This window comes from Plasmodium malariae (genome assembly GCF_900090045.1).
Source record: "Plasmodium malariae genome assembly, chromosome: 4".
NCBI classification, from domain to species: domain Eukaryota; phylum Apicomplexa; class Aconoidasida; order Haemosporida; family Plasmodiidae; genus Plasmodium; species Plasmodium malariae.
Genome location: NC_041778.1, coordinates 513,111 through 541,000, shown reverse-complemented (window position 1 = coordinate 541,000; position 27,890 = coordinate 513,111). Strand labels below are relative to the sequence as shown.

At 30.5% G+C, this 27,890-nt stretch overlaps 2 protein-coding genes across 2 annotated transcripts; one reads left to right on the top strand and one right to left on the bottom strand.

Annotated features, from left to right (window-relative positions):
* Positions 1-282: 282 nt before the first annotated feature.
* Positions 283-12,499, bottom strand: PmUG01_04019900 (conserved Plasmodium protein, unknown function; the record flags this gene model as incomplete). Its single annotated transcript, XM_029003195.1, has 3 exons — positions 283-804; positions 1,004-6,106; positions 6,620-12,499. The coding sequence occupies 3 exons, from the start codon at positions 12,497-12,499 to the stop codon at positions 283-285; spliced, it is 11,505 nt and encodes a 3,834-aa protein (XP_028859653.1).
* A 2,565-nt stretch (positions 12,500-15,064) lies between these two features.
* On the top strand, positions 15,065-26,086 carry PmUG01_04019800 (conserved Plasmodium protein, unknown function; the record flags this gene model as incomplete). The annotated part of the gene is made up of 1 exon (XM_029003194.1): positions 15,065-26,086. One exon carries the CDS (start codon positions 15,065-15,067, stop codon positions 26,084-26,086), a length of 11,022 nt encoding a protein of 3,673 aa, XP_028859652.1.
* Between the last annotated feature and the right edge of the window lie 1,804 nt (positions 26,087-27,890).

Sequence of the window (27,890 nt, the reverse complement as noted above, 5' to 3'; positions counted from 1 at the left end):
TTAAAAGAACTTATTTAAAAGAACTTATTTTACGTAAATGTAAAAAGGTTAACATATTAGCGTTCATAAATATGCTCAATAATTTGTGTACCAGTACAAATGACCAAAACGTGGATGATTGCTCGGGGGGAAGATGCGTAATCGCTTTCCGCGATAGCTACTCCCCTCCACCCCCACTTCACCTGTATCACTTTACCGCACATAAGTATATACAAATATGCAATATGAACGCCCATCCATATGGTGCTCCTTTTTTTTTATTTTCTCTCACCAGGAGAGGCTTTACTTTTTGTGTATATTAACGACGTAATTATAAACAATTGTGCATTTTTTTTTTAAATTATTCGAGCATATATTAGACGGAAGTAGGGTTGTATTGATATGTATTAAATAAGAACAAACGTTACTAAATAAAATTTGCTTCAAACAAGAGTCTTCACATGAGTATTTTAACTTATCCAAAAGATAAGCCCCTAAATAGGCACTTCTTTCAAGTATTTCTTTTAATATATTATAATAAGATTTTAGATGAATCATTTCTGGTAAAAAATTAAACAAATAATCATTCCTATAAATTCTTGTCGTGTTCATATATTCATCAATCGATCTATTATATTGGTATATTTCATTTGAATAATTCGACATTTCACTGCTTTCTGATTTGCTCTCACTAAGGTAATAGTCGAAACTCGATTTACCCTTTGTTCCTCTAGTATAATAAATTTTTTCTTTCTTTTTTACCTTCATCGTGTTCACTATGTCTAGGCAGATAGGTACATAGGAAAACCCCGAATTGGTCTTAATCTGTAAGGGGAAGCAGCATAGGAAATAGAGGTACGGATGACGATAAAAGGGTGGGGGAATAACACGCACAAAAAAAATATGCAGTCATATAACAACACGCAAAATGGTATACATATAACCACATGAAAAATGGTATACATATAACCACATGAAAAATGGTATACATATAACCACACTGTGAGGCTAGCGCTCGCCCTACCGTCCTTATGAGGGTCGTGTTCCTCCTTCCAAAGTGCTCAATGAACGTGGTGACGAGCCTAGTAGACTTAAGTATCATGATGTAAAGATGCAAAACAAAGTACGAGTACGTGAAGTAAGGACTTTGAATTATGTTCAGCAGTATGGTGTTATAATTTAGAATAGACTTATAACATATGTATAAAACTCTTTGAGTAAATAAAGAGAAATCATTTTTTTTAATTTTTTTTTTTCCCTTTACATGTGCTACATTTGACGACGCAGCTATTTCATATGGGCTATATGGATTAATAATAATCTCTTTTTCATAAATAAATTTTTCTAATATTCTATTTATATAATATATATGATGCTCTACTCCCCCTTTGTCCATTAATGATATAAGAAAATTGTTTATATTATATATGGTACAATAATAAGAAAGCTTTGTAAGTAGCTCCACATATAAGTAAGATTCTTCAAATATAGCTAGACAGTTTATTTTTTCAATTTTTAAAAAAATAAAATTTATTCTATCTGATAATTTTTCTATTATATTTATTATAGCATCAAGGAAGTAGTCAATTTCATCGTCAGTGATGGGATGTCCATCCATTTTTATTTCCCATTTTTTTTTGTTCTTGTGGTGGATTTCATCATTGTGGTAATTTTTGTCATCCTTTCTGTTCATCTGCCTCCCTCCTTGCATCTTATTTAAATCGCTCTCATCAAGATTTGCATAATTGCTGTTTATGTTTGTGTTGTTAAGAAAATTGTTGTTTCTTTCGAGCTCATTGCTGTTTGGTATATTTCCACCTACAGACGACGTAAAACTATACATAACATTCCCTGCAGTAGCAAAACTTGGTACAAGACTTCCTTCCATGCTGTACATGAAATTTGTTCTAAAGTGATATGGAGCATTTTCGGAGTAATAGTATAAATTATTAGCACCAATACTAGCAGCAGTAGCAGCACCACCACTACATATCACAGTATTTATAAATATGTACAACATTTTAATTATTAAGACAATTAAAGAACAGAAAATAATATGATTTTTATTCCGTATGTATTGGTCATCACTAACGTAATAAATAGCACTAAAGCTTTTGCTCTTGTCAAATAGGGAATGATATATCAAAGGAACATAAATTAATTTTGTCAATATATCTTTCTTAAGCATATGTAAACAAACATGTGTGTTCAGTGTGATGAAGGTTAATGTATTTATGTAAAAATAATAATACTCGTTATTGTCCAAAAAGCTATTTATTTTGTTTATTTGGTCATATATAATATTTTCCAAAATCAAATATATATTCTCGTTAACGCTATCAAAAACGTTGCTACTATGATGCTGCCCATGTCGACGTTCGTGATGATATTGATGTTGGAGTTGATGTTGAAGATGGTAGTGATTGCTACTACTGTAAATATTACTGTTTCTTCCCTTCAGAAACTTAAAAAAAAAATTGTAAAGTAATTCGTATAGGGTATTAACCCGATTGTACAAGAAGTAGAGAAGCATGTGCTCAAGATAATAACATCTTCGAATGCTTTCTTCATCTTTCATATGTATATCATGATATTCATAACATTCTTTTAATATTTCTTTTAGTGTAATTATGTACATGTTCAGGTAAAGCGATTTTCCTGTATAATCCGGAGTATATCCGTTCTGTTCATTCAATGATCTATTTTTGTTCATTCTGATGCACTCTTTATCGCCACTTTGTTTCTCTATTTCTCTACTTTTTTCACCTTCACTAGTGGTATTATAATAATCCGTATGTATCATCTTAACACTATTTTTGCCTTTTGTTCTCGTTTTCACCACGTCTACAACCTCCTCTATTTCAATACCCTTTCGTATGGACGCATTTCTGTTTATCCTAATAAAATAATTATTATAAATCCTAGCAGACACATAAAAAAGCTCTAGCATGCTTACAAACAAGTTGATGTTAAAATGATTTGCAGGATAAATATACTTCATAATAGAATTTGGCACATGCAAGGCGTTGAAATTTTTTAATATATACACATTTTTATTATAAAAATTAAAATAATGCAAATGGATAGTAATGGCTCTAACGAATAGGGACAGGAATAGAGGCATATTGTAAATTAAACTATTTTTATCCAATCCATTTTTTTTTGTTCTCTCTTTGGCTAGTTTCTCCTTGTATTTCTTTCCATCCGCTTTACCACCCGCCTTATCGTCCTCTTTATCATGCACGTTTCCATACACATGTTCGACTTCTTTTTCGTTTTTTCCATTCCCCTCGTGATCATTATCCCATATACTACCAGCAAACTCCTTTCCAATAAATTTGTATTTGTCAATTTCCTTCTTCGACATGTTATGCAGAATGGAAAATACGGCACTGTTTTTCCTATTTTTTATGCTAGCAATAAACGACTTATCAATAAACAGGTCGCAGTAGAAACTGCCTTGACACGAATCCGTGTTATACTGTTCATCCTCGTCTACACTACTATCAAAGTAGTTCGAATATTTCTCCATATCGTCTTCACTACTACTCTCCATCAATTCTGCACGGGATTTTTTATTATGCACGTTTCTATCGTTTGCAGTGGGGGATCCACATTTGCCCGAATTATGACCATGTACATAAGTCATACCCTTGTTATGCTTCTCACCCTCACTCTTGTTATGCTTCTCATCCTCACTCTTGTTATACTTCTCATCCTCACTCTTGTTATACTTCTCACCCTCACTCTTGTTATGCTTCTCACCCTCACTCTTGTTATACTTCTCATTCTCACTCTTGTTATGCTTCTCACCCTCACTCTCACCTTTCCTCCCTTTTGCTCGAGGGAACCTCTTTTTAGTCCCTCCCCGATCATGCACATTCATCAGCGAAAAGAGGTTTATTAAAATATTAATAACTAAAATGTAGTAAAACGCGCTTTTTTTTACCTGCACAGACGGCTCAAGAAATGTTATCATAGATTCATATACAAAGAAAAGAAATGGTATACTATTTTTAATATGGCATTTTTGCAAATACAATTTCTCCATCTTTCTGTAGTTGTCATCTTCGAATATTTTGTTATGCTTAATTATAATTATAAATTTATATAAAATTAGTAATAAACGAAGCTTACTATCATATGTACTTTGGGTTAAATTAATATATTTCATACAGTTGATCTCGTTTTTAAAATATTTTGCAAAAATAAATACTGTTGGTATAGCATGATTACCAATATAAAATATATGCTTCTTTTTTTCTTTTTTTTTCTTTTTTTTTCTTTCTAATTTTTCATCTCTCAAGATATACCTTCCAATCGAGTTCCCTAGCTCATCATTCGTCCATATACCCCCGGCCACTAGTATAGTAAAATCGTCATTTCGATTTTTATTACTATCCCGCTGAAGAGCAACGTTACTACTGTTGTCACTTGAGTTACCCCCTTCTTCCCCTCTTAAATTTCCCCGCTTTGTAATATCCTCCTCTTTCTTTTTCTTTTTCCCATCTGAATTGGTTCCCCCTTTTGACGATTTTGCCTGACCATGGTCATGCGGAAAAATGGTGTGCATATTTTTCAAAATGTTCGTGTCAATTTTTTTTTTTAGTTTATCATCTGTCTTATATTCATCAAATCTGTTTGCATTCCCACTAAAAATGGTGTCGTTATCTGTGTAAGTATAATCATCATTCTCGTATGAACACTCTTGACAAACTCTACTATTATTATAAGCATTCAATAAATAGTAATAATTATTTATGTCAAAGAGAAAATTTCTTTCTCCGTAAATTTTGGACTTCCCCTCAAAAAATTTCAAACTCACATAATCGTCATCCAGCAGTTCAATTTTCTTTTGCAGCATATTTTTAACTGATATATAGTCATTATTATCCTCAAAAATGTTATCATAATTTTGTTCGCTTCGTCCATTTTGCGCAGTTTTACTTTCAGCTAAGTTGAGTATATACTTGTAATAAATATTTTTTTCATTAAACACTTCTATCATGTTTTCTATTAACGCATCATCATTTATGAGTCCATGTTTTTCAATGAGTATATTTTTATTGTTACTTAGAAGAAGTTTTATGTTATATGCACTGTCATTTTTTCTCTTATGTATATCTAAATATTTCCTTAACAATTCATTCAAATTATTAAAATTGATATTAAAAAAGATACGACATATATTTCTATCGTAGCATATGTTTATAATTAATTTGTATATACAACTGTCCTTTATATATATCCCCTTGATAATGAGTTCCAACAATTCACTCATTACGTTCATGTTATATATGTAATTGTACAGCTCCTTCTTCATATCTTTCCTATAACAAGTAAACAATTGTGAATGTAAAAAAAGAGAAGCATTTTTTTGTAATCTAACTGCAAATAGGCTGAGAAGTTCTTCCATGCAATTCCACAGATGATTTTTCTTTTCAGAATATTTTTCACTTCCTACACATACACCTATACCTATGCCTGTTTCTGTTCCTGTTCCTGTTCCTACTTCTGTTCCTGTTTCTACTTCTGTTCCTGTTCCTACTTCTGTTCTTCCTCCCCCCTTAGCATCATCACTGAACAGATTAAAATAAATATCATTAACAAAGTGCAGGCACAAATTTAAAATTTTCAACTTGTTAAACGTGTATTCCTTTATATTATAAGAGTGGACATACTTGTCCCGGTCAACAAAATCTTTTATTATGTAAAAAAGAATATCATATATGTCTTCATATATTCTTACATGTATTAAATCATTATTTTTTATAAAAAAATATAAAAACTTTAAGATGTTAAAAATTTTTTTTGTATATTCATATTTTAAATTTATAAAATTTATTTCCTTCACTTTCTCAAAATAGTATAACAATTTATCTGTAAACAATTTTAAAATATCTGCTAGAGGTAAATAACCTTTACTATATTTACATAAAAAATAAATATTGTTAAAACTGTTTATCCTAAAATATGTATTTAATTTTTCGTATAACATGTACACATTCTTGAAATTATATAAAACAAAATATAGTAAAGACATGCTCAATATTTCTCTTCTTCCTTCAAACATTTTTTTCTCTATGCGCTGGATATCATTGTTTATGGACTTGCTCACAACGTCGTTCTGTAAAGCGGGAAAAAACACCGTATGAAATGCGACGAATCGTATGCATATGTAAGTGTGTACGTATATGCAAATTTATACTTATACGTAGCTGTACATGCATCTGCACACGCAAATACATAAGCAATTACACACGCAAATACATAAGCAATTACACACGCAAATACACACGCAAATACACACGCAAATACACACGCAAATACACACACAAATACACACACAAATACACACACAATACACACACAAATACACACACAAATACACACACAAATACACACACAAATACACACACAAATACACACACAAATACACACACAAATACACACACAAATACACACACAAATACACACACAATACACACACAAATACACACAAATACACACACAAATACACACACAAACACACAAATACACAAATACACACACAAATACACACACAAATACACACACAAATACACACACAAATACACATGCACGAGGGAAACGCGACCCAAGGAAGCCGAAGCAGACTCACCTTCTGAATGATGCTGAAGGACGCCTTTGAAAACAAGTTACTTATAAGGTGGGAAGTGTTGAATAGAGAGAATATCTGATTTGAAATGTTTGTCCATATAACTTTTACTTCCTTGAGAAATATGAAATGATAACAAGGGTCCAACAAGAGTGAATACATGAGTAATATTCGGTTAATAACTTGTTCGTACAACTTTCTGTAATTTATCTCCTTGAAATGGGATAAAATGGCATGCCCACTTTTGTAATAAATTGCATTGTATTCATTTATGAAAAGATTAAATACAGAAGAAAAGCAATCACCTGACATGTTCAGGTTATAATTAAAAAAAAATATATTTTTTTTTTTTTTTTTTCCTGACTGTTCATAATTCATAAGTAAAAAATCACTTAAGAAAAATACATAATTATTCTGAAAAATTATTTTTAATAGATTTCTTATATGACAGAAATATTTAAAAAATGTTAAATTGTACTTAGTAAGGTACTCACTTTGGCTGAACATGGAATGCTGATTAACGGAGTTTTCGTTCGTTGATTCATCGATCAAATTAAAGTTTATGGTTGACTGTCGAAGCAGTTTTTCAATATTTCCATTGTGGAGGTCCTTGCGATTGCTCATGTAATTGTCCTTGCAATCGATGTTGTAATTGCTGCTCCTATTGCCGCTCCTATTGCCGCTCCTATTGCCGCTCCTATTGCCGCTCCTATTACCACTTATATCGCCGCTTCTATTACTGTCCATGTTACAAAAATTCCTGTGCGCATGGAACATCCCGTGGTGCGTGCAGAAATCCTTCTGTCCATCCTTTGCCTGCTTTTCTAGTAATAACAGATCCGTTATATAGTCCATCGTATAATGATTGTGCAAATACTGGTCATTACTCATGGTATCAATTTGAAATATATTTACTTTTTTTTTTATGTACATATCAGGTTTATTTAACAGAGTTTTATGACTTATAATTATGTTGTTCATAAAATTGTTGAAGGTAGTGGTGGAATATGGTTTCACTGTGTGATTCACAGGCAATTCGTTCATTTTGTTTGTCATTCTGTACGTTGACAAGGGGTGTACTCCCTCGTCTGCTGTCTCATTATAATAATAATTATTATTATTATTTCCATTACCATTTCCATATCCATTGCTATTCTTAATATTACTGATATCATTATTACGGCTGCTGCTTTTATTTTTATTATTACTACAGTTATAACTGTTACGATTATTATCCCTGTTCTCATTGCCATTATTGTCCTCATTGCCATTATTGTTCTCATTGCCATTAATTCCATTAATTGCATTGCGTGTGCTATCATTTTCAACCATTTGGGGGTGCTTCTTCCTTACTGCATTCATTACCTCCGCATGTATTTGTCTAACTTGCTCAATATTCACGTTACTACTCACTTTTATCATATAATTAATTATAGACATACATTCATTTAAAATTGCGTACTTGGACAAGCTAAATATGAATGAAGCAGAGAAATTGTCGATAAACACTCTGTTTACATATTTTGAAAAAATTAAAAAAAAAAAATCATCAAAATTGTTTTTACTATTATATATTTTCAAATTGTCAATAAAGTCATGTATTTGTACAAAATAATTTTTTACAAATTTATAAAAAGATATAAAAAATAATTTTACCAATTTTTTTATATTAATATTCTTTTCTCTTTTAAATGTATTATTACAATTTTTAAAAGTCCACTTAACCCATTTTTTTATTAAAATATTTATACTTGCTAATATATGATTTACTTTATTTTGTAAAGTTTTGTAAATATTAAAAAAAAAAAAATTTAATTTTTTTCTCTTTATAACCTTTTTAAATAATATTAAAATGATTTCTGTGTTAATATATATTTTTTTCCTTTTTTCCTCTTCATACAAACTTAACAAGTCGTTTACAAATGTAAACCTATAATTTTCCACTGCACACAGTTCCATAAGAGTGATAATAAATATTTCTTCCAGGCTTATACACTCCGTGGTGTAGTAACTCCTCGCGTTCTCTTGGTTCCTCCACAGATCCTGCTGCCGGTAATTAACGTGGCTGTTACGCCTTCCACTGCTTCGACTGCTGCTTTGGCCATTGCTTCGATCACTGCTTTGGCCATTGCTTCGATCACTGCTTTGGCCATTGCTTCGATCACTGCTTTGGCCATTGCTTCGATCACTGCTTTGACCATTGCTTCGATCACTGCTTTGACCGCTTCTTCGACCGTTGCTTCCTCCACAATTTCTTCCGCTGCTGTTGTTGTAACTGCAAGGTGAAACTACTCTACCCCCCTGCTGACTGCGGTATACAGTAGCACCTCTACCATTGTGCTTATCATAACGTTGAACTCTGATAATAGGGTGGACGGTGCTTCCGTACAGGGGGGAAGGCTTACCCCCCCTCATATCACTACTGCATACGTTGCTGCCACTACTGCTGTTGTTCTCGTATTTCTCGTTAACGTTGTAGCAAGAATTGTCTTCCTTCAAGTGCTCGTTACTAGTCTTGCTGCCATCATCGTTACTGGTCTTTCCACTATCCTTGTCATTATTCTTTCCACTATCCTTTTCACTAGTCTTTCCACTATCCTTTTCACTAGTCTTTCCACTATCCTTTTCACTAGTCTTTCCACTATCCTTTTCACTAGTCTTTCCGCTATCCTTTTCACTAGTCTTTCCACTATCCTTTTCACTAGTCTTTCCACTATCCTTTTCACTAGTCTTTACTCCATCCTCAGTTAGATCCACTCGTCGGACCTCACTCAGGAGAAAGAAAATTTTCAAAAAGGAAATATCAATTCTAAATTTGTCTTTTATGTCGATATAATCCTTTTCCAACTTAAAATTGGTAAGGTTATCATAATTAATATTAAAGCTTTCAACACTATGGTCGTTATAATTATTTGTACATATTTTTTCATAATTATAATTGCTATTAAGATCATTACTTGTATCTACATCAGATGAAGTGAAAATGTTCCTTCCTTTGTTTATATAAAGATGTTCATTCCTTTCCTTCCTTAATAGTTGTTCTTGTTCAACATAAGAAAACATTTGAAAAATATATGCATTTAATTTGTTAATATTAATTTTTTTTAATAAAAAAAGTAAACAGCTTACTATATCATAATTTAATAATGTCAATTCTTTAAATCTTATGGAGAAAAAAAAAAGATAAGTAAATAAACTTATAAAACTATTTCTAATATCATACGACAGTTTAAAATAATTATTCAATTTTATTTCGATTAGTAAATGAAAACATTTATTTATTTTTAAAATTTTACAAAAAAAATTAATTATATTTTTAAAAAAGAAAAACATGCCATCTTTGGAAAAATTATTGCTCTCATTCCTATCCGAATAATTACTATACAGAAATTTGCAGTAGTAGTCCAACAAAATGTAGTAGTATTCAATATATGTAATATAAATACTATTTTTATTTAAATTTTTCTTTTTTAAAATTTCTAATATTTTATAATATATTGTATCTTCCAAAATTGTAACAGTATTGTCATCATTTTCATAACATCTATTTGAAAAGGACTGAACAGCCTTAGTAACTTCACTGAAGTTAATTAGATTAGCGCTTGTCCCTATTAACGCTTTCAAAATTCTGTATATCGATAACAAGTTATGGTTAAACATTATCAGTGCATTAATAGAAGAATTGCATATTTTACTGCAAAAGAACTCTAACAGAAGTCGGTTCACATTATGCAATATGACTGGATGGTATATGTTGCTGCTTTTATGCTGCTTTCTCTTTTGCATGCTTCTCTTTTGTTTACCGCTCTTACAACGAAGACGCCCCAGCCCCCTCGATAATTCCCTACTTCGATTCGCCCTCACAGAATAAACCTTCAAGTAATCGTACGAAAAAAATAGAGTCGACATTTCAAGCAGAATATTTTTGCTTTCAATAGAAATAAAGGGAGATACCATTTTCTTCCTTTCTTCCTCAGTAATAACAATTTCTGTGCTCCGATAATTATAGTCATAGAAGAAATAACTCGTCGAGTATATATCATACTGTAAATCATCCCCTTGAAGATAATCTATACAAGTTTTTATATTTTTATAATTTTTTTTTATTTCATAGGAAAATAAAAGCAAATCTTCTTTTTTAAATAAACTAATACATATTTTTAAAAAAAGATTACTATTGATTGTTTTCTTAAAAAATTCTTTTTTTTCTATATGTTTTTTTATATTTTTTATAAGTGAAAAGTGTAAATCCCGTTCAGTAAGGGAATGTCTTTTCCCTTGTTCTATATCCTTTATCCTTTTACCTTCTTTATACATGAAACCTTTACCTCTTAAATGCATACTATAACCAATGGTGCTGTGGTTACTACTGCTATCATATAAATGTCCACTTCCATTATAACTTACGTAGCCACGTTCATCCAGTACCCCTCCAGTGGGTGTAACGTAGCAGCTGCTATTCCTCTCTTCTTGATACGTAGTGAATTGCTGCTTCACCCCGATCTCCTCCGTGTTATCAGAGCCGCTGTCATTACTGCAACCATCGTTCCTATAACCATTGTTGGTCTGGCTGGCTCTTCCGCATCCAGTACCACATCCAGTACCACTTCCAATACCACTTCCAGGATTTCCTCCCCCACTGTGCTCCTCCTCCCTTAGATGCTCACTAATCTCGTCGGGACAAAGGGCGTTATCCAAAATATTCAACAGAACTTTCTTATACACACAACTATAATCAATAAATGAAAAATTTTGAAGCATATCATCAAAGTAGTTTAGACAATATGACAGAAGCCGTACATTTTGCTGATAGTTATTCGTTGAAATATTATTTTTAAAAAGAAAAATTAATTTAAAAAAATTGATAGAAGAGGAACATTTCACATATTTATTAATATCTTCTAACGTTAAAAAATTACTTACAGATGCTATTAGAAATATAATTGAGTATTCTTTTTGTTGAAGTGCATTCGTTATTATATCATTGTTAGCATAATACCTATTAGATAAGTTAATACTAGAGAACGTTAAAAATATACTAAGAATGGACTTGATATTAGACTTTTCCAATATATTTAATCTTAATTGTAGAAAAAAAAAAATATTAATACAAAACGTTTGCACATTTAGAAATAATAAAATATATTTATATACCCAATACCCGTTGTTCTCTAAATCTACTTGTTTTATCATTTCGAAATAGTTGTTCGTGTCTTTATATGTGTCAAAATATATTTGTATCAATTGCTGTATATTTAATTTTCTTTCTAATATAGAAAAAAGTTCATACATAAAATTATGCTCATATGAAAAGTCTTCTGTGTTGTAGTTCTGATAAAAATAAAAGATATTACACTCTTTCAATATATGTAGGATGCTTTTAAAAATGTAAAAATACTCATCACAGTATAATAAATGTAGCCTGTCCATCTCAATCAAATGCGCGTTTTGTTCTATTTCTTTGAGGAGGGCTTCCTCCTGGGATGGTTGCTCCATCGACTTTCCATTTTGCTTTCCATTCCAATGTCCATTCCTCTGATCTGTTTGCAGCTCCTTCCCCACTTGAGCGCATTCGCACCTCAAATGATGTGTATTTTCGTGGTACAGGGCATCGTAAAAGTAAACCTTCAAACAATGAACTAGCAGTTCCTTTGAAAAACCGAAAAAATATGATTTAGACTCTTTAATACTTAGATGTTCATTAATATACTGCTGCAGCTTTAATGATACTATTTCGTGGTACTTGTTATTTGAGCTCAGGTATGTTAACAATTTTGCATATTTATTTTCAACTATATCCTTAATATCTTCTTCATATCCTCTATAGTTGTTTGTGGCTATTAACTCATAAACTTTTTTGTTCGACAGGAGTACCTTTCGCATCGTCTTTCTGTGTGTCTTTAAGATAACTACCTTTTTTTTGCTTTTCAAAAAATGGGTCTACTCCGTTGATTAGAAATGGGTCTACTCCGTTGATTAGAAATGGGTCTACTCTGCTGATTAGAAATGGGTCTACTCCGCTGATTAGAAATCGGCCTACTCTGCTGTTGACAAGTTGGACTATGCTACTCACAAATATTGCTTCACGGCTGCATATATAGTGTTGTGTTTCTATTTCCACTCTTTTGTATAATCCTTTGCAAGAATTAAACGATGGCTCCTTTCAAAAAGGAATGTACAACAGAAAGAGAAACAGAAGGAGAAAGATAAATCATGAGATCATTGTAATAACAACTTAATCAGGATTATATATTATGTTGTTATGTTGTGGGTCTCAATAGTGAGAGGGGCCGGAAGTGCATTGAGCCGAGTGGTGCGTATATTATATGTATGTCCACGTATGTAACATGCACATGCATGCAAAAATATTAAAAAAAAAAAAAAAATATATATATATACATACATACATACATACATATATACATACATACATATATACATACATACATACATATATACATACATACATACATACATACATATATACATACATACATACATACATACATACATATATACATACATACATACATACATATATACATACATACATACATACATATATACATACATACATACATATATTCACGAGCTTCTTCACGGGTACATGCAATAGCTAAATAAGTGCGGCACCTCCAACCTCAATTGCATTAAAATGTTCACTTACTACTATTTTTTATGTTTTCACTTAAAAAAAAAAAAAAAATAGCTTCGTTTTCCCATGCATATACAAAATTGTACGCTCCTTTTTTGCGTACAGTGTAATATGTACTATATGTATGTTGAAAAGTGTAGAGAAGAAAAAATAAAAAGGAAGAAGTTGGAAGTAAGAAGTACTAGGTAATAAATATGCAAAACGAAATAAGAAATCTTGCAAATTCCATTTTCTTTGTAAAATTACTCGAATGTACAATTTTGTATTTTCATTTTCATTTTTATTTTTGTTTTTTATTTTTTATTTTTTATTTTATTTTGGTAAGCTCATCGAGCACTTTTGAAATTTCTTGAAGTCAACATTTGTAAGCATTAATTGATTTTATTTATAATAAAGAAAAAAGTATAAAGTTACACGCAATTATTTTTGCATTTGTGTTTTTCATTTGAACTCGCGTTGGCATTATACGACACGTATGTAGGAGCCTTTTTCGAAAAAAAATTAAGTGTAGGGGTATACGTGCATAAGGATGTATATACATTATACGTGTATACATACATAAATATATATACATATGTACACATAGTCGCACGAATTTATGCTTAACTTTATGCTTACACTTATGCTTACACTTATGTTTACACTTAATATACACGTAAGCCTACATTTATGCTTACATTTATTATACCTATATTTATGCGTACATTTATTATATCTATACTTATGGCTATATTTATGCGTACATTTATTATATCTATACTTATGGCTATATTTATGCGTACATTTATTATACCTATACTTATGGCTATATTTATGCGTACATTTATTATACCTATACTTATGGCTATATTTATGCGTACATTTATTATACCTATACTTATGGCTATATTTATGCGTACATTTATTATACCTATACTTATGGCTATATTTATGCGTACATTTATTATACCTATACTTATGGCTATATTTATGCGTACTTTTATGAACGTCTGTTGCTCTCCGTTTAATTCAAAAAAAAAAGTGCGCGTTCACTATTTCGTTCATTGTTTACATGATTACATATACGCGTAAGCTCGTTTTGCCATTTTTCTGATATAAGTTATTCATGTACGCCAGTTTGGTTAAATGTTTGTTCTTTTTTTTTTTTTTGAATATTTTCTCATTTTTCTTTTAGCATTATATGCTTAGCATTATTCGTTTCTCGCTTTCTTCCTTTTTCGTTTCGCCTTTTTACTTTTTTTTTTAATTTGTTCTGTGCAACTAGGCACTTATAAAAAAAGATATATTTAAAAAGGGCAAAAAGAGCTAAGCAAGTGCTTGCATATTTGAATATTCGTTAAAGGAGCGCATTTAATGCGACCTCTAACGGGTACATGTATGTAATGTATGAATTTTGTATGTATATGCTCATGCGTATTAAGATTTATGAAAGGAGAATGCGAAAGGGGAAAAAAGGACCTAAAAAATAATTTTATTTTCCTTTTCGAATTTATCTTTTATCTTTTTTTTTTCTTCTTTTTCTTCTTTTTCTTTTTCTCTGTACCCATTACTTGTATCCTCGCTTTTAACTTCCAAAGCGCGCGTTTCTTGGCGCAGGAAAATAAGAGCCGGGACTCACTTTTAACACTGTATGCTTGTATGTAAGTGTATGTGTACATGTATATGTAAATGCATATGCATATGTTTGCATTTATATGCGAGTACATGTGGGTGTACAAACACGAGGCGCTGTACCACTGTTCCCCTTTGATTGTACATGCCACAGATATAACTTTGCACGTACTAAAAAAAATATGATGAAAGATGAGGATACAAAAAATGAAGGCACAAAAAATATGGAGATAGACGAAACTGCTAAGAAGAAGTCAGGTAAGAATACACAAATAGATGAACCACACAAAGGAACGATAAGAGATAGTTTTAAAAATTATTTTACGCATGGACGTAGAAGTAAGAGCAATAAGAATGATAGTAGTAAGAACGGTAAAAATAGTAGTGGTAAGAATGGAAAGAGTAGTATAAATGGTAGAGGTAAAAACGGTAGGAGTAGTATATATGGTAAGGTGAAGGGGGAAAAAAAGAACTCCTTAGAATCAGGGTCAGAAGAAAACTTTTTCGCTGTTGAAAAGAGGAATGTAAAAAACAATGAAGAGATGTTTGCCAACAAATTCAATGATGAAAACATGTATGATCTTTCTATCTTTAACGATGAGAGTGCGGACGGTTCTTTTTTTTCAAGACTGCAAAATTATGGGCAACAGGGTGATAGGGATGAAGGGATTGATAAAGGTGGAGAGATTGATAAATGTGGAGAGATTGATAAAGGTGGAGAGATTGACAAAGGTGGAGAGATTGATAAAGGTGGAGAGATTGATAAGGGTGAATCCCCGTTAAGTAACTTATCGAGTAGTAGTTATAGAAAGGATAGTCGCACAAGTAACAGGAAAAGCAGGTACTATGAACGCGAATCAAGTAAAAGCAAAGTATCCCGCTCAGATAGCGAAAGAGAATCCTATGAAGACATTGATAATAGGACAGAACATGGTTCATTAGAAAGGGAAAATTATCCACATATAATTAATAACATTAAACGGTTTTGTAGCAATTTAATAATGAATAATAATAGTAGAGAGTTAACTAGCTTTTCTTTAAATGAACGTATGGACAGTATAAACAAAAAGAAAGAATTTCTCTTAAATATTTTGTCAAATTCGAATGAAATTAAAGTAAATTTAAAGGATGATTATAACCGAATGAGAGATACAGAGAAGATAAAGGAAGATTTAAAAAAAAGTGAAACAATTATGCAGAATATTTTGAATCTGCCTGATAAGAATAACATGGATATGTACTATAACAGAGCTAATTTTGCAAGTACTCATGAGAAGGGTAAAGGTGGTGGGGGTGAAGAAGCGGGATATGGAGTAGAAGTACAGGGAAAAGCAGGAGCAATAGGAGCAGCAGAAGCAGTAGGAGCAATAGGAGCAGCAGAAGCAGTAGGAGCAATAGGAGCAGCAGAAGCAGTAGGAGCAGTAGGAGCAACAGGAACAGCAGCAGAAGTAGTAGTTGAAGGGAGCGTGCCTTTAAACATAAGAGAAGACACACATGTCGGAACAGTGTATGAAGAAATGAACAAGTATAACAACAATTTGTATGATACGTGCAAAATGGAAAAGAAACGAATGATGAATATTAATTATATATATGATAAATATAAAATTTTGCTGTCAGAAATTAAGTTAGGTGACTACTTCAACTCGGTGGAGAAAAAATTAAATGTGATAGAAAATTCATTATTATATATGTCGGATATTCAAGAGAATAGTAAAGAGGATAAAATTGATATAAAAAAAAAATTTGCAGAATTATTTGATAGTGCTGTTGATACGTTAATAGACAATTATGAAGAGCAGAAAAAAAAGGATGAAAGTGAGAAACAGAAAAGAGAGAAACTAAATTTAACGTGTGATTTTAATTTATTTTTAAGGATATGTAGAATTATCCTAAATGATGAAAAGATGGTCCACATGGGTAATAAGAAAAATATTTTATTTTATAATAATTTATACAAAATTAATTATTTGTTCAGTAGTAGTAGGAACCGAGATATTCTATTTAATGTGTACTGTAGGAATGCTGGTGCTTTATTTTTAAAGCGCAAGTTGGAAAGGACAAATGAACAGAAAAAAAAAAAAAAAAAAAAAAAAAAAAGGGGGGGGGAAATGGGGCAAGATACACAGCAAGGAGTAGGGGGGTCAGATAGATGGGAGCGAGATCAGGAGCTGGAAAAAATACGTTATACAAAAAAAGGAATAGTGGAAAAGATCAACCTTCTGTGGTTTTATGATAAACATGATAATACGCATTATTTGCACCTGTACAATTTAAATAACCTGAGTAGCCGAAAAATGACAATAGTGGTAGATTCTCCTATAGAATGTATAGATACAGTGTTCTTAAATAATCTTATTCCTTTGGATTCTTTTTACAATTCGGTTAAAAATTATTACATTATGGTAATAACTGTAAATTCTTTTTATTTTTATAATATTCATTTATACTTTAATTGTGAAGAGGATTATAATATTTCAGTGAGTGAGCAAGTGATATATCAAAGTATATACCCCTTTTATTTTAATATATATTTATTTCTATTATTTAAAGTACCAAAACCAGTGAAGAAAATATATGAACACATTCAATCGAATGAAAAGAATGAGCGCATATTTTTAGCACAGGATGATGGAGATATATATGAGTTTGTTTATGAAAAAGAGGATTTATATAAACCCCTAAATTTATTTAAACAATTAGTGGTAAGTTCATTTAGCACACTAGTGAATAGTGTGAATAAAGCCATCTTTTCTCGTAATATCACTAATAACAGTCTCGAGGGATCCTCACTTAGAGGAGATGACCACCCATATTCGCATGAACAGAGTCATAACAGTTCAGTACTACGTCGTCATTATGGTATGAATGTACAAACACAAGGAGAAGAAGGTACCTGTACTATTTTGAATGGCAGAGAAAATATAGATGAATATAAGAAAAATATATACTGTGATGACTTACAGCAGTTTCCTTTAAATTTTTATTTAAAAAAAATTATTAGCACCTATTTTATAAAATACTTTTCCTTCTTTAAGAGTAAAGTGAAGAAGATTTTAGTCGACAACGAGAGATCCATATTGTATGTTTTATATGACAATAGCGATCTCTATGTGAAAATATTGTCAAGTGTGTCAGATAATACGAGAAATTATTTGTCTGAAACGATTGTATTTAGCAAGAGTGATCTAGTAAGAGAATTGAGTAATATTTATTTCGTCGATGAAAGTGGTTTTTCTCAACAGAGAGGGTATTCCGAGGGTGAAGAAGCGAGGAATGGTATGAGAAATGGATTGAAAAATGGCACAAGGAATGACGTGCAAAATGGAGATAATTATGAATCGCCTTATGAAGCAGATAATGAACCATTTTACAACAATGGTGGAAACGCGAGAAATATGAAAAATTATAAAAATGATAACCGTAAAAAAAATGTTCCCAAAAGAGATAACTACATTAACATATATAAGAATAATATTGAGGGATATGATACCAATTGCAAAGATAATAAATTTTCATATCCTTCGAACTTAGAGCCAAGTGTACTAAACAAATTAAAAATCATAGATATGCACATAAATTATGTACACGAAAGGAGTAACATCTTTTTGAAAATGATTGATAATAATTTTAACATATATTATTTATCACTCGTTAAGGATGTGGATAGTAACAGTTTTAAAATTATTTTGAAAGATTTTCAAAATTTTCCTCACAAAAAAGGATTAAAAATTGATGAAAAGGACTCGCAAGTTGTTTTTACTCATCATTTGAAAAATTTATATATTATTTTAAAAGAAAAAAAAAATAATAATTGTAAGCCACGTGATAAGGGTAAAATGGTGCAACATAATGATCATCCAAAGGGGGGGAAAGAAAAAGAAAGAAAGAAAAAAAAAAAAAAGAAAAAAAAAGAAAATACATTTACATTTTCAGATCAACAAAAAAGGGACATTAAAAAGGATAGAATGGAAAGTGCGGTCCATCGGCAAGTTGGAAATTTTGCGTTTATGAAAGAGAATATGAGAAAAAAGGCGGAAGGAAATGTAGAAAAAAATGCGGAAAAAATTATGAACGTTCAGGTAAAAAAAAAAAAAAAAAATATAATGCACACAGGGGAGGGAAAAGGAGAAGATAGTAGCCATTATATGGGTAGTGGGAGTGATTATGAAGAAGGGGATGAAGTAGAGGACGGTAGTGGAGACAGTAGCGATAACTACAGCAAGAACGGGACTGCAAAGAAGCAAGTGCGTTACACACTAAAATTATTAACAAGTGCAGACGAAATAGGAAGTAGCACTAGTACTGGCCAGTCGTCGAACTACAAAAAAAATAAATTCGTCTTTAAACATTTGAACGAATATTACATTAATGAAGAAATAATTGGAGTTATATATAAAAAGAAAAATTACTACTTGCACACATTTTTTGAAGAATCGCAGAATAATAATATAATAAAAGACTTGTACATGGATAAGATGAAATATGACAGTGTGAACAGTAGAATGGCAAAAAATGAAAAACGGTCAATAAACCTGAACTGTGCAGGTAATTTTGGGAACATGCGCAGAAGTAGCAATAACAAGTACAATTACGGTAATGATTACAATTATAACAATTATAACAATAATTATAGTTACGATAATGATTACAATTACAATTATGGCAATGACTACAATTACAATTGCGGGGGTGAAGACAACATGCACATTCTTTACGGAAATAGCGGAAGGAATAACGTGCCACATTTTTATGAACAAAGGAACATAGTGAACAGTAATAATAACGATTTAATTATGAACAAAAATTTTATGTTCAAGGAAAATGAAAGGACCATGAGGGAACAACGAGAAAAAAGAGATAGTATCATCCCCCCTTTTTATTTATATGAAAATACGGTAAGTGAATATCAGGAATATTATGACTTGTTAATAATAACAAAGAGTCATATTTATTATATTAATAAAAATACTAAAACGCAAAAAATTGAAAAAATGATTAATAACTGTGTGCCGTATAAAATTTCGTTCCAAAACAGAAATATAAAAAGCATTGTTTTTAATGAGATGAAAATGAGGGGATACTTGAAAAACAGCATGGATCACTTAACTGAAGGTATGCAGCAAAATTTAAGTCATAGGGAGCGTGATAGGAGGACCAACCTTGACAACGACAGTAGTGGTAGTAGCAGTGAAGGCGGCAGTTACAAATATTACAGTAGTGATTATAACTGCGATAGTAACTACGGTAATGATTGCGGTGATGATTGCGGTAATGATTGCGTTAATGATTGCGTTAATGATTGCGTTAATGATTGCGTTAATGATTGCGTTAATGACTTTGGCAATAACTACGACAGTAACTATGATAGTAACTACCCAAGTAATGGCGTCGAAGTGGTCAGAGCCAACCATGAGAGGAGAAACTCGAGAGGGAAAGTGCCTTATCCACTGATCCTTTCGAAGGAAAAAAACAATGACGAGTTAGTGTACGAGTATTTCATAAACCAAATAGCACAGATATCATCTAATGACGAGTTTTTGTTTATAATGTGGTGCATGTTACTTAATCATGTGTATAAATATGAAATAATGTGTTTTAATAACATCCAAAGTAACAACAAGGAGATGATGAATAGAAGTAAAGCAGAGGAATACTACAATCCTTATTTATTCTTATCACGGTTCAGCATGAAAGATGATAAAGGAAAGACCGCCTCCGCAGTAACTGGAACATCTAAGGACTATCTGACATCTTCTTTAAACTTAGATAAAAAGAACATGAGAGATCAAAAGCTTTACTCGGATAAAGTAATTATGTTCAATGAAAATGTGCATCAAGTTGATGATGGTAAATACATAAAGTTGAAGGATGCACACAACAATATTAGTAACACCAATCATATAGAGTACGATATATTAAATAAAATATATAAGCCTACTCCGTTTAAGTTTGGATTTATAGATAAAAATGCAGATTATATTATGAAACAGGGGAAATTACAAAAGGCAATGGAATTAGAAATTAAAACGAGAAAGATTAAGGGCATGAATCATTTGTTTAATGATAATATGGATGACTTGGAGGGCGATCTCGTTAAGAATAGCAGCGGTATGTACAGTGGTCATAACAACGATATCCATGATATCCTTGGTAACAGGTCCAGCATGAATGATCGAGGAAGGAGTGGTGCATCTTACGGGTTTGACAATGGGAATGAAAAATTATTGCTTAACGACACAGGATATTATAATTTATTTAATATGTATCAGAAAAAAAGGACAAGAGAAAAATTGTTGGAAGCCGAGAATAATAAGAGTGGTAATTTTGCCTTTGAGTATTTAACGAATAAAAATTTTGATTTTATGTTTTTAAAAAATGTAAATATGTATAATAGTTCGATACATATGCTTTCTAGAGGGTTATTGTTACTACTTAGTCGTTTGTTAAAACCAATTATGTTTATTCATTTATTTTCGTATGAGAAATATAGAGACACACATGTTTTTAAGTGTACTTCCAATAGTAATAATATTCATATGAGGAGTACCAAATATATGAAGGTATCTAATTATTTAAAAAAGGATATGAGCATTTCTGTAATAACGAAAGAAATGAATGAAGAAAAAGAAGAGTCATTTTATAATATGAAAAATTTCTGCATAGTAAGAATGAATGAAGATTTATTTTTTCAAAAAAAAAAAAAAAAAAGGAGTAGAAGTATGTATGAAGAGAGTGATATGTTTATACTTATTGGTAATGTACCCCTAGATTGTTGTTTAAACTTGATAGAGAAACTAAAATGTTTGAGCTTATGTGTAAGTATTATTTTAACAAATTTAATGAAAAAGAAAAATGATTATTCGAATAAAATTAAAGGAATACAAGATATATCCATTATAAATATATATTATAGTTACACTGTTATTATGTTGAATGAAATAAATTTATTTTATGCAGTTCTGAATTTTATTAATTTTAGCATAGAATATATCTTAATTTACTGTATTATTGTTTGTGAATATTATAAAAATAAGAGTATTATAAAGAGAAAAAATATTGGGTCTAAGGAAAATTTTTTATATCTACCTAGTACACTATTTGATTTACTTATTAAATGCAATTTTTTGAAAACCTATTTGAGTAAGACTTATAGAGATATACTAAAACAATGTTTATTTAGTATTATTAAAACGGGCAAATATATACCAGTAGAACTTTTCCAAGGATATATAATACACAAAAACGAATTCTTAGCCTTATTTTTAACAAAACGAATAGAAGAAGAAGTATTTTTAAAAAAAAAAATGAAAACAAAGGGACCAAATTATGATCAGTACTATTTAAAAAATGAGAATACTAGTACTAGTACTACATATGACAAATTTGATGAACTACTGGCATCGGAAAAAAGAGCAGAGCATTTTATTAATGAACACTTGAAAGATGCACTGACGAGTATAAATATACACAAATTACTCATATTGTTGTATAAGGCGGACTATTACCGATGTGCTAGTTCGTTAATTAGTTTATACATAGATGGGTACTACAAAATATTGAGCATAAATGATAAAGAGAATGGAAGAAAGGATAAAAAAATGGATGCAAAGACGGATGAAAAGACGGATGCAAAGACGGATATAAAGATGAATGCAAAGATGAATGCAAAGATGAACGCAAAGATGAATGAACATACACATTTTATTGATGAGAAGAAGAATTTAACGTTTATACAAGATACACAGTTCAACATAGAACAGTACAACAATTCGAATAAGCAGCTACTCATTAGTAACATAGATGTGCAGTACAATTATGATTATTATGTGTTATATACGAATTGCTTCTTACCTATTGAAAGAATAGTACATGTCAATTATATGAAATATCTTTTTAAAAATAATGAAAGGAAAAAAAAAAAAATTAAAATTTTTTTAACTAAACTGTTAGAATACTCAAATGATATAAATTTTCATTTCTTCATTTTTAATTTAATTTTATATAAATGTAAAAATCATTTCCCATGTTCTATATTTGAACTAACCATATCCCACTACCTTTACTATTATGTCAAATTCAATGAACTAAACATTGCAGACTCGTACATTTACTATTTCAAGGAGGGTAAGTACCAGGATGTGGCTATATACTTTGCAAGGAAAGCCTTCTACGCATGGAAGCTACCACCAGGGGGTGATCTCAACTTGGGAGCGATATACAAGGATGTAGTGAAGCTGAATGCGATACAAAATAACAAGAAGAATACTACGGACGTTACCAAATCCGGGAAGGATGAGCGGGATGGAGCACGGGGGAGTGCCCCAGTGAAAAGAACTCGCTTCGCCGACGACGAGAAAAGCGAGGCGCAGCAGTACAGCTATGGAGGTTACACCAGTCGAAGCCATATCAATGATAGTTGTAAAAGCGGAATGGAGGAAACAAACGCGGAGGGTGCGCTTTTCCACTCTACTGCAGTGAAGTGCGATGGGGATTACTATCAAAATTTGGACAGCATTGATAAATCTATTTTGATGAGCGAGTTGTCAAGGAACAATTATATTTATGAAGAGAACTTCATTGGTAATAGCTACGTTATGTTGAACCCGTTGTACAATAGTGAAACTAAGGAAATATTTTATAACATTTACAAATATCTCTTGCGGATGATTTGTTTTCCTAGTTTGAAGAAAAGAATGGAATACATGGACAATTGTATGAAGACGAAAATTTTTCTTATTCAAAAAATGCGTAGTTTTAGAAAGAATGATTATCAGAAGAACAAGTTATTGAATGAATACGTTGTAGATACTTATCTCCATGGTCAACATGAAAAAGATTCATTTTCAACGGAGCAAAAAAAGAAGAGAAACATAAACAAAATAAACAACTTGGGTAACATAGACCAATTAGACAATATTGTTGATTCGTTTAAAAAAAGCAATGTGCATGACTTGCTTAACATTAACAGTACTCTTAAGAAGGATACTTTGAAAAATTATTACACAATAGATAAAAATATATCATATGATACATCTTTTTCCAATGCTGTAAAGAAGCTATTTTTCCAAAATAAATGTTTTTTCAAAATGAAAAAGGATTATTTATCAAATCAGAGTAGTAATTATTTAAATTTAAAAGAGATAAAAAAATTTAAAACTTCGTTGAATTATCAAAGGTTGTTATTTGTTGAACTTATAAACTTATTTGTTTTTTATATATACAAATTTTGTCATTGGGATATTGTGAAAAATTATTTTAACATATTAATGAATGGAAAAAGAGAAGATGCATTTGAAGTACTTGCATATTTTGAAAATTTAAATAAAGAAGAGATGGACTTGATTAGAAAATCTTCTTCGAACATGTATAATTATATGTCTAATAGAAGAAATGAACATATAGATGATGTTATAACTGATTATAATAAAAAGATAAACAATGTAGAATATAAAATTAATATATCTCGTATTGTAGATGTTATAGATACATTTAAAGACTATTTAATGATCATCCAGAAAAGTGTGTACACAAAAGAAGATTTAAAAAATAAAATTTTTCAAAAGAGTAAATTTCTTTTTAAAAATTTCTTGCCATCATTTAATTTACTCAAATTAATTATTTTATGTGATAAAAAAAAAAATAAAATTGATACAATTAATTCAAATTGTTATTCAACTGTTAATAATATGTTAAAGAATAACTCAAGGTGTGGTTCTTTTTATTTTTCCAAATATTCCTTTTGCTTTGAGCGCTTGTTAGACTTTTCATTCTCTCTAACCATATCTTTTGAAAATATTAACTTTATAATAAATTACATAGGAGATATACTCAAGTTATATGATTTTAATTTTAAGAATTGTCTCTATTTATTAGTTATTATAAAAATGCATAAGTTTATGAACAATTTATTTGAAATTAAAAAAATCCGCTCTTTACTAAAAAACAAAATTGATGCTTTAAAAAATAGAAAATATAACCAACGCATGAAATTAATTTCTTTTTTAAATTGTATACCTCTTATATATTTAGATCCTCAGATGAATGTCATTCTAATCAATGAGTCTTATGAGCACAAAAAGAATCAGGATAAAATAATTTTCTCTAAACTATCTCCCTTTTCACTAGTCAGCAAGGCAGTAAATAACAATCTGCGCAGCGTGTACTCCTACCACGACTACACGGAAAATTATCAAACCAGGGGGGATAGAGGAGGTAACGATATTGACGGTAACGACAGTGGCAGCAATGACTACAATGATGGAAGTGATGACGATGAGCAGGACGAGCATGATAAGCGCGATAAGCATCCGGATGAGGAGCGAATACGTGCTGATGGTATAGGCTGTGTAGGCGGTGCAGGAGGTGTAGACGGCGCAACCACGAACCAGGGGGATGAGCTGAACGAGGAAGCGCTCAAAGAAAGAATAAAAAGCAGCAACATGGCCATAGACCGAAACGATAGGAAAGCTTTGTATTACTTGTACAACGTGAATTACTGTTTCAATGAAAACGAGCGTGACCAAGCTATATCATTAAACCACCCAGAGTTAATAGTGTTAAGCTATAAAAATTATTGTTTCTATATTGTATGGATATCAAATTTGTTGTTAAATCATAAGGTTGATTATAAATCATTAATACATGTATATTTAAAGATACATAACAGTTTAAAGCACAGAAAAGCTTCTCAACTTGAAGATGATTACGAAATAGCAATAATCATTTATTACTTATTTACCTTATGGATCAATGCAGATAAGAATAGTAATTCCTTTTTCTTTTACAATGAAGAAAAGTGCTATAATGAAAAAAATAATATAGGCTATTTTTTAAAAGATAAAGATGGTAAACTTGAATATGTCAATAATTATTCCTTAATAACACTATTAAAAGAATTGTTATCAAGAGCAGAATTTTATTTTGAATATACGTCTGATGCTGCTTCGAGAAATTATGATATTAGTTGTATCATTCTCGATTCATCTATATATGTAAATGAAAAAATTAAAAAGTCATCCGTCGATCTTTTGAAAATTTTTTTTCATGATATATATGCTACTTTTAATCAAGTACTGATTCAGATACCATTTTTAAATCATATAGTAGAATTTCAAAGTATTAATGAGTTTTTGAAAAAATTTAAAATATACTTGGAAGAAATTACATGCAGGATTACTCTCAATGAGACGAACTACATGTGAATAAGGTACAGGGGAACATGTGTTAAGTGTCAGATATGGACACAGAGAAATGCACAGCACGGAGAAGTTCGTATACCTTCGCATTGCGTTACTTGACCGTCTGAAAAAACGGCGGTTTTGTTTTGAATTTGTAGAAAATTTGTAGAAAATTTATAGCGAATTTATTGCAAATTTATAGCAAATCTTTTGCAAATTTATAGCAAATTTATTGCAAATTTATAGCGAATTTATTGCAAATTTATAGCAAATCTTTTGCAAATTTATAGCAAATTTATTGCAAATTTATAGCGAATTTATTGCAAATTTATAGCAAATTTTTTGCAAATTTATAGCGAATTTTTTGCAAATTTATAGCAAATCTTTTGCAAATTTATAGCAAATTTATTGCAAATTTATAGCGAATTTATTGCAAATTTATAGCAAATTTTTTGCAAATTTATAGCGAATTTTTTGCAAATTTATAGCAAATCTTTTGCAAATTTTTTGCAATTTTATTTTTAATTTTTTTAAGAACATATTGGTACTGCGCAAAATTTGCAGGCCAAGCAAGTATTTATGCTGTTGTTTGTTCACGTTTGTGCTTGTTCACTTGTATGTTTGCTATATTTATTTATTTTATTTTTTTTTTTTGCTGAGCCAATTTTTATGACCTTGTTCATATTTTTTTTTCCCACATCTGCTCGTATGACAATTTAATTTTTGCCATAAAAGGAGACGAAAGAAAAAATGTGTACACTGCACAAAAGTTGGGCGTGCACGTACAAATACATATGTGTAACCTTTTCAAACGAGAATTTTTTTTGAAAAATTCGTCAAACGGTTGTACATGAATATTTATGAAACATTCTTGAAGTAGCAATACATTAATGTTTTTAAAATATCCCTTAACTAGTGCTACATTAATATTTTTGAAACTTCTCTTAAACAGTACTACATTAATATTTTTAAAAATAATTTCCACTTTTTATAAATTCTTCATTATGTACAAAATGGTACACACCTAGAGGTGTTAAATCTTTTTTTTTTTTTTTTTTTTTTTTTTTTTTTTAAAACATTAATATTGTAAATTAAATTTCCTCTCTTCACCTGATTATCCCTTTTTTATCCCTTCAAAAGAGAAAGAATCTTCCTTCAACTGTTTTTTCCTTTTTTGTAGTAGGATTAACAGCTTTTTGGTTTACTGCTAATTTAAAAAAAAAAAATAAAACAAAAGAAAATGGAATAAATAAATATATAAATAAAGGGGGTAGCCTTATTTTTGTTATTTCTCTAAATCGAGAATTTCTTTTTTTCTTTTTTTTTTTTTTTTCTATTTGAAAAAAATTTGTGTAAAAATGGAAATTAAATCGAAAAAAAACTGACCCTTTGTTTTACTGTTTTATTGTTTTGCTGTTTTTTATTTTAGCTTATATTTCGCCTTTTTCATTTCCCTCCTCACTTTATATATCCCATTATTTAATTAGCTTTTTATATATCTTATTTTACTTTTTGTTCTATAATATAAGCTGTGTAACCGTTGTAAGGAGCAAAAAAAAAAAAGAAAAAAAAAAAAAAAGGTTCATCTCTATCTCTAACACTGTGCATGCAAAAAAAAGAGTTTAACTTAAAACACGAAAAAATTGACACCTCATGTTAATACTTCAATGCAAATGGGCAAATAAAAAGTAAAATTAGTAATGTTAAAAAGGGAACATATGTATATGTGTAAATGCGTATAGGTATATATAAGTACATATGTGTAAAAGTATAATACATATATATATATATACATACATATGTGTATATTTAAATATGTTCGTGCTGG